This window comes from Temnothorax americanus, unplaced genomic scaffold (assembly GCF_048541705.1).
Source record: "Temnothorax americanus isolate GAGA-0224 unplaced genomic scaffold, ASM4854170v1 Scaffold6, whole genome shotgun sequence".
Lineage (NCBI taxonomy): Eukaryota > Metazoa > Arthropoda > Insecta > Hymenoptera > Formicidae > Temnothorax > Temnothorax americanus.
Genome location: NW_027509751.1, coordinates 2,542,869 through 2,558,019, shown reverse-complemented (window position 1 = coordinate 2,558,019; position 15,151 = coordinate 2,542,869). Strand labels below are relative to the sequence as shown.

The window sequence follows — 15,151 nt, the reverse complement described above, 5'->3', positions numbered from 1 at the left end:
AAAAGGATAAACTACGCTCCGCTGAAAGCTACCGCCGCGAGAAATAAGAAGATAAGGTTTCGCCAAAAGTACAATGAGATTCTTTCGGATTTAGATTTATTACTAACCGAAGCTTTATAATCCGTGTAAGATTGTAAGTGATTTTAGATTTTATCGACTGCTTTATGTTACATTCCACGATTGACTGTTGCTATCCGTACTGTTGTTGTACGTACAAAAGACCGAAACCTGTACGGTGTCCTCGGAAACGGTTGAGCCGGCGCTGTTTTCCAAGATGCATTTGTAAGAACCCATGTCGCTAGGAGTCGCGTTTTTCACCGTGAGTGCCGTTTGTTCCGAGATTCCACCGTCATAATGCTCTTCGTTTAACACTAATTCGTCGTCGTCTCGCAACCTGCATCACCCCATTAAGAGAAACAAATAAAACGAAGAAATAGCGCTAACTTATATTCTTTAAGACGTAAAAGCTGCGACAATAAAACAAAAATGTCTTTAATTCTACTGTTAATTTATCTAACAGAACCGATATTTAATTCCCACAGGAAAATGATCGCTATTCTAAAGAATTAATTCAGGCTAGTATATATGTATATATTTATATAATAATGGTCAACACTTACCACGTCACCTTTATTAGCGTAGCCGGATTTGCCTCGTAGTCGCAGAATATTAAAAAGTCGTCTGTCTCGTTAACAGTTATGTTGTTTGGCTTCATTTTAATTATCGGTGGATCTATAAACATAAAATAATTAATATTACAAATACAAACAATGAAAATCTAGATTTAACCAAAAAGATAGAACATTTGTCAAAATTCCAATAAAGGAGAAGAAAACGTGATATAATAGCTAAATCTATTTAATTAAAAACAAATAACTCGTATTATTCTTGAACGCTAATAAGTTTAGTACAATTTATATATTGGCGCATATTAATTCTATGGATATTTGTCGAGTTAATATTGAAAATTGAATATTTTAGGGGTACAGAGAGATTAAACTAACACACACACACACACATCTCGCTATAATATTATAGAAATAGTATAGGAATATCGACTGCAAAATGACATCAGTTTAATCTTTCTTGAAATCTTGTCTTATTTAAAAAATCAAGCGCTTTTAACGGCTTTACTTTTTTATGAAGTAAAAATTTCTCCTCTTCTCTCGATATCTAAAACCGTAAAGATCGTTTTATCTTCACGACTGCTTTTTGTCCAAGATGGATAATGCAAAACTTAAATTGAATGTAAAATTTAGATGCACTCGGGGTCACGATATTATGCACTTAACGCGGGTCCTAGAAAACGGAGGGGATATATAAAACAAAATTCTCGCGTAAATACGTAGACGCGAGAGTTGCTGTCACGATGCAAGCCGGAGAGTTGGAAACGTGCCAAACTCGATGTCTGGAGTTTCTCGTTTCCAATCCATGGGTAGTCCTCGTTCTGGCTGCAAAACGAAAGTTTCTTCGCCATTTCGCACTGTAACTGGAAACATCAGGGAGATACACAACCGTCCGTCTCTTTTTGCCCGTGCTCCGTGCTCGCGTAATCAAGACATCACGGTTTCAATGCAGAAAAAAGTTGTAACTCCTGATTTTAGAGTTGGATGAGTCATAAATCCGTAACACACACACAACTGATATTTTAAAAAAAGATAAGCTGTATATAGAGTTATTGTAGGATGTGTGCTAGAAAGAAATAATTTTTTAATTAGTTATATTTAATGTAAAATAATTATTTTAATTTCTTAAATTGTGATTTTTTTCCGAATAATCAGTCCTTGATATGATTATGACTTTGTGAATTATTACATTGTAAATATATTTATATTTTTAAATATATGTAATATCAGAGAGATTTCGTACCTTTTAATGTTCGGAAATAAAATTACGTTACATTTTCGAAAATTAAGGTATTCCATCGCAAGAAAATATTGTAAAAGTATCCGCTGGTATATCAGCACAAGTTATCCGTCTATTGCGTATTGATTACCGAAGCATGCAACTGGAAAATCGTATAAGCGTTGCGCGACTTGTACGAGCCAATCTCTCGAAAAGGTAAAAGATAAATGTTTATCAGACGGTCAAACGAAAAATATTCTTGAATTATGAAACTTCTTAACTTCTATCATTTCAAAATCTTTAATCTTTCGTTCTTTTTGAACACGTTTGCTTTGGCTTCTGTAGCGTATCGAAGTAATTGGAGTCTGCGTAGATTGAAGTCTGAAAGATCTTTAATTATATCTTATTTTTATTTCTCTAAAGTTTCGCTAAAATTACGATCTATTTTCGGAAAATTGTCGACTTTCAGTATAAAAATATAGATGGCCGGAAGTCTCTGCAAAGAGATAATAGAATAATCTCTAGTTCTATCGCAATTTCTTAATTAAAACGTAAAACGATGGGTTACGTTTTAAAATCTCGGGTCCAGCATATCCTGTCGTGATTGTATGTAAATTTTACGTTTTTATTGCGAAAACAAGAAACGAGTTTTCGAATTCAATAGCAAGTTAAGATTCTACTGATTGCTCGCGCTGCCAACGTTAATTTGCATAGTATTATGCTGATGAATAGCGAACGGGTGTGTGTATAGAGTTATTTATTTAAAGGATTTAGTTCATAAGGGCTAAGTGTATGCAAATGTTAATAACCGCTCTTGTAGCTCGCGCAGTTTCCCGTAGATGTAGAATATGCTCGCTGCGGCACGGAAATGTGTGAATTTCGGGTAATAATGCAATCTTGTTGCAACAGTCGCTATTTTAACGCTATTAACCGTAATTATAACTATTAAAAATTACGGATTATAATTTATGCGCTTTTATTGTTACTTATATGAAATAGATAGAATCAGTTATTATCTGATTCAATTTACTTGTGAGATTCTTGGATATTTGCTTATTGTTAGAGCAAATTGGATTTCGTCTTCCGTGAGCCAATCCAATTCCATTCAATTTCATATGACAATTTTGATTCAAATCACTTTACGATTATACTTAAAAAAATATATATATATGTAATGTGTATGTAATTATAATTATATATACTTTTTCTTAAAGAAAAAATTAGAGTTTTACAATACTCTTGCGATAAGAAATAAAAAATAAATAATCATAAAAAGATTAAAATCATATAGTTGTCATACTGATAAAACTACAAAATATTGCTGCAAAAGAAGTGCTGGCGCCAGTATAATGACTAACTCATTTCGACTTGTACTTACATAATACTTCGATTGTAGTTGCTTCCTTCATTGGCTTCAGATCTTCGGTACGAGTAACTGAATTCTCAGCGTAGCACTTAAATGTTTTGCTATTATCGTATACCGTAGCTGTAAACGCGAGATAACTTATCGTGTCGAATGTACCGTCCTCCTACGAACAGAAAGATTTTAAACGATTAGTAGAAAAATATCTAACTTTGAAGATTTATACCGCTAAATTTATTAAGCGGTAAAAATTTGGTCAAATGCTTAATTTTAATGCTGAAGCAGTATTTAAAAATAAGCATGACAATTTAGAATATTTAGATCGCCATTTTTATTTTTAATAATATATCTCTATCTCATGCAATTATTTTTGAGGTCTTAAAAAATTTAAATCTCTAAGCTAAAAAATAAAGCACTATAAGAGTAGAATCAATCCAATTAAACTTTATCCGTTTGATAGATTTTACAATATTAATTAACTCGCGTCATACATTAAAAGTATTCACGTTATCATATTTCTATGATACGTTTTGACCGCTGTCGAATATTTCTGGTTTATAAAAAAAATACTGGATTTCTATGTCAATCTCCAATTTGCGAAGATTAAAAATAACATAATACCGCAAGCGCGCGTTTAAAGCTCCTCGTAACTTTAATTATGTAATTGCACGGTGCATTAAAGTAATTGCAATTTGCATTATTTTTTATATAATTATTCTTTAGAATAATTTTTATTCCTTCGATCTTCTATGTAAAATTAAAAATTGAGATTGTTTTCTGCCAGCAAACTAACATTATTTTAAAAATAAATATTTAATTAATATTTAATTAATATTTTTAAAAATGTTTTCAATTAACAACAAAACATGTAATGCAATGACGTAATGTAATCACAAAAATCTTATGAAAAATATAATTTAAATTATTTACTTCAATTCTCAATTATAATGGATTGTTATGTTATTAAAAAAAAGATGTTCGGATTATTCTTGTGAAATTTTATGCAATATTCAATCAATATTACAAAAAAATTATCATTAAAATTATATGAGAATTAAACAAAGATATGTACCATAGTAGCATTAAATTTTGAATAAATTATTGTATGCTCGTGTTCTTCATTTTCATATTGTTTTATATTAATAAAAAAGATAATTTTTTTCTTCTTAGCAACTTATTATTTAATAATCTAACAAAAATTATGTTTATCCTTAAATATGGCGTCGATCGATTTGTTAGGAAATATATCCATAAAAGTATATAGAAGAGCATGAGATAATGCTCGTCGAGAAATTATTGTAAAGCCATCTCCCGCTGAGCCTGGTAATATCCTCATTCGCGCAAAAGGGTGTACTCGAGCTTAAAAATGTGATCCTCTTAATTCTGTCATGACGTGACGCTCATATCGGCAGGAATTCGTGGCATGTAATTGCTCGTCGTAGATACCGCTGGCTATCGCGTGCAATATCCTGAATGGATTTAGCTATATCGTCGCTCGTTCCATAATCAGGCTACTTAGTAAATAATGCTAATTATGACATCCCAATCATATGGAATTGCAAATGTTAGGAATACATAATCGCAATTATGCGAACTGGCGATTTAATTAACACAACGATTCGTTAACGTCCCCAACGTGTCGAGACATAACGAAATAATGGTTCCTCCTTAAATTCAAACATCGTTAATTAACACCGTAAAATGAATTAAATTCGCCGTGCATGCGTTATATTGTTATTTCTCTCTCTCATCGAGCGTTTATCTTCATATTAAAATTATTCAAAGAAATACATTTTTTTATTTGTGAATATATTTTAGTGAAATATAAATGTTAAGTTTGCGCAAGATTAACAAAAGGTTGTCGCTGATATGCAAATTATTGTATACCGAAGTAGCGATTTTCAGTGTTAATTCAGTATTCAACAGATTTACTTTTGATTCAATGATATTTAATGATATTTAATGATATTTTAATATTGTTAGTCAATTCGTATATATGCCGACGTATAGAGAGCGGAATAATAAAGTTGATAGACGTTGGTGTTTTTGTTCCGCGAGACAACATTTTTCGCACGTAAAGAACCCTCTGTTATCGAGACATAACGTCGCTTTATCTACTTTACGACTTTTAACTGTGATGACGTTTTTTTTGCACTAATTGCATCACGTAGGCGCGAGGCGGTCTCATATACACAGTCATTTTGCGTGCACGCGGCTTTATATAGCTTCAGATACTTCCGTAATGGATTTATGATAGCTGCGTGACACCCACGACTTCTGCATGCATATACGTATACGTGATAGCGCAACAACACGATATGTAGAAGGGTCTAATGATTTTTCGATGCCGCCACTGCCGTGCAGCTACTCGTTCGAGCATGAAATTGATTTTTTACAAGTCAAGAATAAAACGGGGCTACGTGACTCGAAAGTTACTGACGATTCCTTGACACCTTTATTTCCAAATTGTTTTGTTTTGTTTTGTATAACTATTACACAACTAAAAATTAATTTAAAATGTATTCTACTTAATAGAAAGATATCGGAATTTAATTCGCTTTAGAATTTTGCAAGCGTTTTGCCATTACGAGCGCCAGCAGTTTTTACGAAGTAGAATAAAAAGAAATTGTGTGCGCGTTCGATCATTCTCATCCTGACGAAACAATGCAGAAAGATAAATTGCAAGTGAAGTGAAGTTTTTGTGCGCAAAATTCCGCTTTTAAACAAATCCAAATCGTATACCTACCTGATAAAAATTGAATATAATTCGAAGAGAAGCCTCGAAAAGTACATCGATCGATAAACTGTCCGAACTTCCTGGATTCTAAATTCGTTTCGACTCGCAGCACTTTTTCCGTGAGTGAACTCGAAAATTTGTTGCCCCGCAAAAACGTTAAATGGGAATTAAAATATACGATAGATGCTGTAGCGATCGATTTAGAATTTCCCGGTAGGTAGTTTCGTGAAGTTTACTGTGGCACTTGCGAGTCCGTACGCTTTCGCCGAGTAAGTAACTGAATCAAAACTTTCGCGAAGCGCTTCTCTCATTCATTGTCACGTTCAACCAAACATGCTTATCCCATGTACATTTATTTAGATGCAAATGGCGGTGAGGTTGGTGAACGAAATTCAAGCCTATTAAGAATATATTGTACATCAGGAATTCTATGCAGGTTATCTAGTAATGAATGCGTTTGGCATATAGGAAAACTTCTTCCTTATTCTTTCTTATTATTAAATTTCTTTTTCTTTCTTATTAAAATCTGTCCTTCTTCTATTAAAAAGAAAAAAATTGCCAATTTTGCCAGATTTTAACAGTTTTAATAGCTATATTTTAAGTAAGAATGCCAAAGTAACTTTATAATTAATTGATAAATAACACTTTCTGATTTAATTGTAGCCCTACTTTGAGAAAACTATAAATAGAATAATTCTATGATAGATGTAGAAACGTGATTCTTTCAGTGGCGATAGAGAAATTATCTGAATCAGAGCGGAAGTCGCTTTACAACTTTACAATTACAATATCGTTGCGTCTACTCACATTTTCCTGTATTTTCGTCTCGAACATTTCGTATCTCTCATTGCTCTCGGTTACGTAGTGCGTTCCGTTCTTCCACGTCACATTGGCGGCGGGTCGTGCGGCTTGTACCGTACATTGCAATAAAATCTTCGTTCCCTGCACGACGTGACCAACCACTCCGTCCAAGTCCATCTTCAGCGGACGTACTGTACAGAGAATGGTCAAGTGTTGGAATAATGAGTAGAAAATACCGGGATATTACTCGGCTAAGTCGAGCTAACCACGGCACGGTATTAAAATTAATGCCTTTTCATACAAAATTCTGAAATTTTTCTGATAAAAACCGAAATTATATATTCCGACTAACATTGGACTATTTCATATTTTTATCTTGTTCTCAAGCAGTAATATTGAAAGAAAGAATATTATTATATCAAGATTTTAAATGAAAATTAACGTAGGTCTTTAATTCTATTAAAATTGTGTACAATATAGAATACATAACTTATTAAGGAATGAATCTTTCTAAAACCAAAACCAGAATACTCGATTTGACTTATACATATATAAATTTAAAATAATTTGAAGATCCTTCATTGACACATATTTAACATTTGTTGTTTAATATTCATAATAATTTTAATCGTGTAAAACCGATCATACATTTAAATTTAATATATTATCGGCTTTTACGATATATCACGACTATATTATTTCCATATTATAAGCTGGTTAGGACATATACGAACTTGTTCTTAGTAAGGAAAACTAACACGTGAACGGGCAAAGTTCATTTATGTCCACCACCGTTCGCTACTATCTTTTTGTGACGTTCTCACGTCGTCTAGTAGCGCAGTTAACGAACCGCAACTGGCTTTTTACGACGTAAACACTCGTGATTTTTTAACATTAAAGGTTGTATCTGTGGATTTACGGCAGTCCTTTGTGTCGCAATAAAGCCACGAAGCTCACGCGTCGCATTTGGCGATTTCATACTTGTCCGTCTAATGTTAAACGTACCGTCGTTTCTGTATTGGCCACATGAAACACAGCCGCTAACGGTCAGTCATAGGCCGCATAGGCGTCATGTAATGACGATCGCATGGTATCTAGGCTTCGCGTGGCACTGAAGCGACATTAGGGTTGGCACGTGTAATTGATGGTAGATCGACATGATTGTGATTGTGGATATACGTGTGAGACGTGTGAAACGTCAATTTCGACAATTTCACATCGTCCCCAATGTTTTTCGACGTGTGCTGGAACTATGTTCTTCGCAATCGTATATAATTGACATAAAGATACGAAAGAAGCGACATACACAATTTTTATGCGAACAATCTTTTTCTGAAGTGGTAAAAAAAAGCTATTAGATTATATTTTATAAATTTCAAAGTAAGAAATATGTAACCCAGATTTTCAAGAACTTTAAAAGTTTCACAAAAATATTGGTGTTATCTGATTGTGTAAATATTTTGTGCCATGACAAGAACAGCAATCTAATAATATATATTGTTGTTTATTTATTAATAGAAATGTTATCTGAATGATTGTTGTTGACTTAACACATAGCCAAGCAATTATTTAGCTGTTTACTTGTTGTTTATTTAACATTTGGTCTAAATGTTTGTATATCGTTCCAGCGACAGGGATGTCGATGGACAAGCGTGATGGACAACTTTTCGATGCTTGCTCCGGTATAACCGCGCTTACTCCGGAAATCCATATGGTTAATGGAATATTCGAAAACTGTCATTTCAATATCGTTAAATCGGAAGGCTCCTACAGGGACACACGGCTTACGATAAAAATGGCTTATATAGAACCGTGTTAATTGGTGACGATGCATATCCGCCCGTTGTACATGTAGGTATATCCATTAGCGCCGATAGATTTCGCAAACGGGCCGTCACGTACATCACGGTGCGCACCGTGAAACCCACCACGAGTTTCCCTCAGGCTATTACGCATACTTGGATTTTTGTGCGTGCATTAAATTTACCAAAACTTTCGCAAAATACCTTGTAGCAAACTACTTTACATTTAAATAGAACTTATTGTAAGTACTGTCAAACTAATTATATATGCATATATATATATGTATAAATTAAACTGTTATATTGTTTTTAATGAGTATTTTGCGAATTTTCTCGTAAGTATCCGAGTTCGTAAAATTTTTATCGAAAGAATTAGATATATGTTATCGCAACTTTTGATTGTATTTAATAAAAGAAGATTTTAATTACATTTTTTTAAACTTCAACGTGCCATAGTTTTTCTTTCCGCGAAACTAGCGATTATGAATTTGCGCGATTATTGTACGTGGCTTGGTATTAGTGAGTTTGGTCGTTGATGGTTCTCGCAAAGTCATGCAGAAAACACCGACCGATAATTCACCGGCCAAACTCTCGGTGAACGGTATTCAATACAAGAGGAATACGAGAAGAAAAGGCGCAGGATCCGAATAGAGAACGAATGGCGAATCTAATATCGGGAATTGCATTTGCCTTCAATTGCACTTTCCCTGCCTGATGCGGCATAGCGGATGTAGAGAAATGAACGAAGATCGACAGAGAAAGAGAGAGAAAGAGAGGGAGGAGAATGGTGACAGAAGCGGCAAAAAGGGTTAAAAAGTCACTTTCTTTGCGTAAATAGTTTTTTCGTTGGAAAATGTGCTGACGCTTTTGATCCTGGAACAAATCGGCGCTCCAGCATTTACTTTGAATTCATATGGATAGTAGTGGATTGCATTATAGGACGTGTTTTATCACATCTATGCTTTCAAGTGACTAAAGTGACTAACGCGAATACCTTGTTCCGCGTGAAGATATAATGTTTCAACGAAAGTTTACATGGAAATTATGCTTTCAGAGTCTTATTAAAATAAAATCGTCTTATTGAATTCTTAATCCCGAATTAGTTAATTTAAGTTGCTGAATGTATCTGCACAATAAGAAATAATACACAATAAACCGCTAAACGGAAGATTAAATTTTAAGGTATAAAAATTCCCTGGGGTTTTGAAAGCTTTTAACAATCTGTAACAACTAATTTTCGCTTAAAAATTGCATCCGTCATACATAGTGTGCCAGAGTCTCTTAATTTAAATATCGATTTTCTATAAAAGTACAAAGCGATAAGGAAAATACATTTCGCATTTTTGCGAAAAGTAATTTTAACTGCAAGTCTTCTCTCAGAGCTTCAAAATCTTCAGGAATGTTCCTCTAATCGTATAGTCAGTTTCAAGATACGTCTAACATGACACGGGGGATAGGATTCCCTCTTTCATTCTCGTGGAAATTCACCCGTTCAGCCAATTTCCTGCTCGCCCGAAAATTTCTGAGAGTTCGCAACCCGATAAGCTGGCTACGAGACTTTTTAAGTCTGTAGCCAATGGCAATGCGATTTCCTGGTTTTGTTTGCCTATAAGAAGCGCTCCGCCTGAAAACTTCGTCTTCGCGACATGTCCTCTTTAAATTCACCGCAGATCGTTAGAAACGATTCACTCACAGAATTTATTTATATTTTCTGTACCAAACTGACCACGCTGAAGAATTTCAACCTGCGCTTTGCGTTTGAAACTCGCGTTTGATGGTTGTCATTTTCTTCTTCCTTCAGAATTATTCAATAATTTTTATCGCGCTGAGAGACAATTTTTCACGATACGGGATCGAAATGAACAGTGCCGACGCAAAAGAATTGAAAAGTATAATACTTTAATAGTACTCTATAATTTTATATGTATAATGAAGAAGAATCGTGAATAATACAAATTGCAAAAGAAAATACATGCACATAGTTAGAATTGTACTATTCGTAAATATTTGTCTCTCCAAGTTTCTTAAAGTTTAATGGAATAAAAAATGTTAATAGGAAACAATTTATTCTTATTATAGATAATCATATGCAGCATATGATTAGTTGACCTATAATTCAGGGCTTAATATCGACAAAACCGAGGCTTTTCACGATAAAACGGATTCTAATATATCAATGCATTTTCCGCAATCTCTATCTAAATAATATATTATTAGCCTCTTTAACTACATTTTTATCTCTTTAATTGCATTTTTATCGGTTATCAGAAAGAACACGCAACACGCGGTCCCGGCTTATTGTTTTTTTCTTTTTAGCGCGTAATAACTTTTCGTCCTACGTTCTTCTCTCACCAAAGAACCCATTATGCAAATCTCATTATTTAATGCAAATAAAAATTGTTGCTTAACAATTAGTTAATATAATTGTAGCGCGCCGCATTTCATTTATCGGAAGAGTCTCGGTTCGTCCTTATTATAGCAGTTACGTTACCTAAATCTGGTCATAATTGTTGAGAGACGATAATAATTATTGCGAGAGATTGGTTTATAAACAGCATGTCGACAATTCTAACACGCACAATGCATACAGTAAGATATTAATTTCGTCTCCGGCAATATCACAGCGTCATATTTATCGTAATAACTGTTTAAATGCGAATAAATAAATAATTTAATAATGAGAGATCACAACCCGCAATAATTTTACTTATTCACCGCGACGCACTCCACGCGCGAGAGCAAGGAAATTAATCTCGATTTCGTATTTAACAACGCGTTTATCGAGAATTACGCGTATTCGCATGTCTATTTCGGCAATGATATTACACGCGGTGTGTGAAATTCGGTTAATGTTAATAAATTCGGTTAATGTTAATAAATTTCTAATCGCAACACAAGAATGGTCTATAATAACACATTAATTTTATATAAATTTATCAGTGATTTTACACGCACGCGGATGCGCACGGAAATCCCTTCTCTCGCGAAGCGATAGACATTTAATTACTTACAACATGCAAAATTCGTGCGCGATATACACGCTTAAATAATGTTCAAATAACGGATACGGCGCGCTGTAATTACAAGTACCGCCGTAATGACGGGCGTGTACTTTTAATCGGCGAATTCATGGAGGGGAAAAATGCACGTATAATTTTTGAATATTACATTTTAGCTCAGTATTATAATCGTGCTATTAAAAAAAAATGGAGAAGATTACGTTTTGCTTATCTAGGCGGTATATTTTTGCTTAAATAACAGAAGTATCACTGTATTCTGTTCTATAGACGCACCTACATTATTGTTTAATAATATTGAGTAATTTGCAGCAATTTTAAACGCAAGTGTGTAATAGGCAGTTTATTAAAATCGTTTGAAATTTAAATTTATATGAAAACTGTATACCCAATGAAACAAAATAATTTTCTACTAAAATCATGTATTGGCGTGGAGTAGCATACGGTTAATGAGAGAATTCCATTAAGGTTTCTCTGATGTTATACTGATCTGAATTCTGGAGCAACAGCTCTGTATTGTGGTGATTTGATGTAACATACAGTATAATTTATATTATATCAAGTGCAATTATATTAAGTGCGTTTTCTCGTTGAATAATTAACAACGCACGCAGTGTATATTTCATTTCATTTATACATATCAGTTAGTTTGACGCTTTACAAAGTATCTCAATATAAAATTTCATTTTTGGACGTTAAGAAAAATGCAAGCATTTTATACACTTCATTAAACTATCTTTCCGCTGAAAGCCTGAGAAATCGCGTTTAATCGATTTTTCGCCACTTTCGCATTATTTTAATCCGATTCATCCGATAAAATGAAAAATGCATTAAAAATCTTTCTTATCGTTATAACAAGTATTGGAGTAGGATTACCTTAATTTTACTTTAATTTTATCTTAAATTTTATATTTAAGTTACGCGCGCTGCTTTGCTTTATCTGATATGAAAGGTACCAGTTATATCCCATATTAAATTCTGTAGCAAAGTTTAAAAATATGTGTTCCGCCAGTTTTTTCCATTTTAAAAATTCGACAGCGGAATGGTTTATGACTGCACACGCAGCTCTGTCCGTGCAGAAATCCAAATTCGAGATGCAAACCACTTTTCCACGTACGAAATCGAATTTCGTGTACTCTCGTTTTACAGGAGGACTTTTCAAAGCGCACGATGTCTCTGCACTCTCACATAATACTCGCCTCGCGCGAATTTTAGGGATTTTAAGCGCCGTTTCTCAAAGCGAATTCCCGAACTGTGCGTCCATAGATCGTTCGAATTGCATTATTGTGCGGTAAAATATGAAGGCACGCGGTATGGAGTCGGTTTTTTTCCCTCTCAGCTGTTTCTTACGGCTAAACCCGCTCTGAGATGAATGCCAGAGAATGCCTGCGGAATTGTGGAATGATTTCAGCCCGATATCTCGTGTTGAATACTTAGGATGAGTAACGTTAGGACAGAGCCTTCTCTTTAACCACGTTAATGCATTGCGCCGAATGGAATAGCCGGTTGACATATCTAAATTCCATTGCACGTTCTGAGAACACTTAACAGTACATGCACGCCCGCGGACACAATATAATTCGCTTGTTTTATACTGCATAATATAGTACGTAAGCATAACACGCATATTGAGTTAGCTTAGTGCGGATATAACACATTGCTGAATCAGTTTATTACAAATGTAACACACGATTATCGAAGGTAGAGAAAATACGAAGCATTGATCGTCAACAAACTGCATTCTGCGTACTGTACGTGTACGTATCGAATATGTAAAAAAAATTAGAACAATTATTAAATATTTAATTTACGTAATGATTAAGTAACGCCCAGTTTTATTGCAAATGCTAGATTTACTGCTGCTGTATTTTTAGACTATTTAGACTTGAAATTATACATATTGCAACGGCCAAACATTTTCTTAAATAATAAAAAAAATGATATAACTTTTCAAACAAGATATCGAATGCGAAACGATAAAACGTTCAGAGATCTTTTATAAGCAATTAATAATGATAACTGCTTATTTTTTAATAGTAAATGTCTAAGTAGACAAACTTTATATTACTATTTTAGCCAAAACAAAATTCTTTTAAGATTGAGAAAGAAAATTTTGTTTTCCGTTAACATTTTCGAAGCACGACGCGCTCAACCTTTTTAATCTTTGAGTTATTACCTAACTTGCCTTCGACCTTATTGGGAAATGCTAATTGACATTGAAAGTTAAGCTAGTTCATATTCTGCAGTTGATACACTCTGTGCAAAAATTCTTCTCGTTTAGCCGCGTTGATATACTGCCCTGGTCGTGGTGTCATTCATATTCATACCCCAACGGCGAGTTTACCCGATGTTACCCATGTTTTGATTTAATGAATAAACGATACCCAACAGAATTGTTGCAAATTTAGGTCAAAGTATTACTATGCTCGCATTGAGTTTGTACGGACCGGTTATCGAATTGCATACTACATCGTGTGCAAATTGTATCACGCGATCGAAATTGTAAGCGATCCTGGCATATAAGGCACATTTTTCCCACCGAATGAAATACGCGATAATCGATTCGCGTATAGCCAATGCCACACGTGATGATCAATGTATGCTTTTTAATTGACGTACATTGGAAAACTTCAGCATTGAGGGCCTATCATACTGAGAGCTTTGTTATCATCGTAATGACGTACTATAGTGTTGAAAAAAAATTGTCAGATTGTTAGCTCAGCTGATAGTTTTCCAATGCAATTAAATGTGAAACACGTAAAAAAGTTTTTTTTTCTGTACATGTGTAAGTTAATAAAAATCAGCGAGTAAAAACCTTTTACGATATTAAGGATACTTCAATTATCTCACGTATAATTCGCACAGATATATTTTTTTGATGACAGATTGCAAATATCTTACTATTGTTCTTGAACGTGTGTACTCACCGTGTATGTCTGGTTTAATATCAACCGTGAGCGGCTCCACGAGTGCGATACTGTTGACTTTACACGTGAATGTGGCGCCTAACTCTTCTCGTGTAATTTGCATTTCCAGTAAACTACTGCCAGTACCAATTCCGGTATCAGTGATAGTTGACGAGCTCGTTACTGTAATAGAACATTTCTTGATTATTCTTGGTATGTATTTAAACAAGAAACACCCATTTATAATAAAGCACATATGTGGAGTAAGGAATTGCAATAACGCTTAATATCTCTTTAAAAGTACACGTAATATCTCTTAATATCTCTTCAAAAGTACGCATAAAATTAATAATGTAATAAAATAAAAGAAATTTTTGATAGTACCATCAGATAATTAATGAAAGCTAAGGCTTTTTTTGTCTTTCAATATCCGCGCTTGAATAATGATTCACTCTGATGGTAATGTTTTCTTTACATTTTAATTCGTATGCAATTCCATTAAAACGTGGAAATAAAATTATATATTTATAGCGTTCATTGATTTTATCACTACGTTATTATTATAAGATAAATGTATAAGATAAAATTTTATTAAATTTTTATTATGTAGATAAAATTACGTTTTGTTTAATTATTCATTTCACATAACTAGAATATAGCTATATTGAAATATCAGATTG

The 15,151-nt window shown here is 33.7% G+C and overlaps 1 protein-coding gene across 13 annotated transcripts in view; it reads right to left on the bottom strand.

The window, feature by feature from the left end:
- Nrm (neuromusculin) overlaps positions 1 to 15,151 on the bottom strand; it is a 162,274-nt gene that overhangs the window by 29,580 nt on the left and 117,543 nt on the right. For all 13 annotated transcript variants that reach the window (XR_013259109.1, XR_013259110.1, XM_077420258.1 and 10 more), the window contains exons 5-9: positions 14,493 to 14,654; positions 6,753 to 6,937; positions 3,224 to 3,374; positions 621 to 732; positions 216 to 394 (exon numbers count right to left, since the gene is read on the bottom strand). Coding sequence is in view for 11 of the 13 variants with exons in the window: in XM_077420258.1 (XP_077276384.1) it covers positions 216 to 394; positions 621 to 732; positions 3,224 to 3,374; positions 6,753 to 6,937; positions 14,493 to 14,654 (789 nt within the window). In the remaining 2 variants the exon portion in view is untranslated. The remainder of the gene's footprint in view (positions 1 to 215; positions 395 to 620; positions 733 to 3,223; positions 3,375 to 6,752; positions 6,938 to 14,492; positions 14,655 to 15,151) is intronic.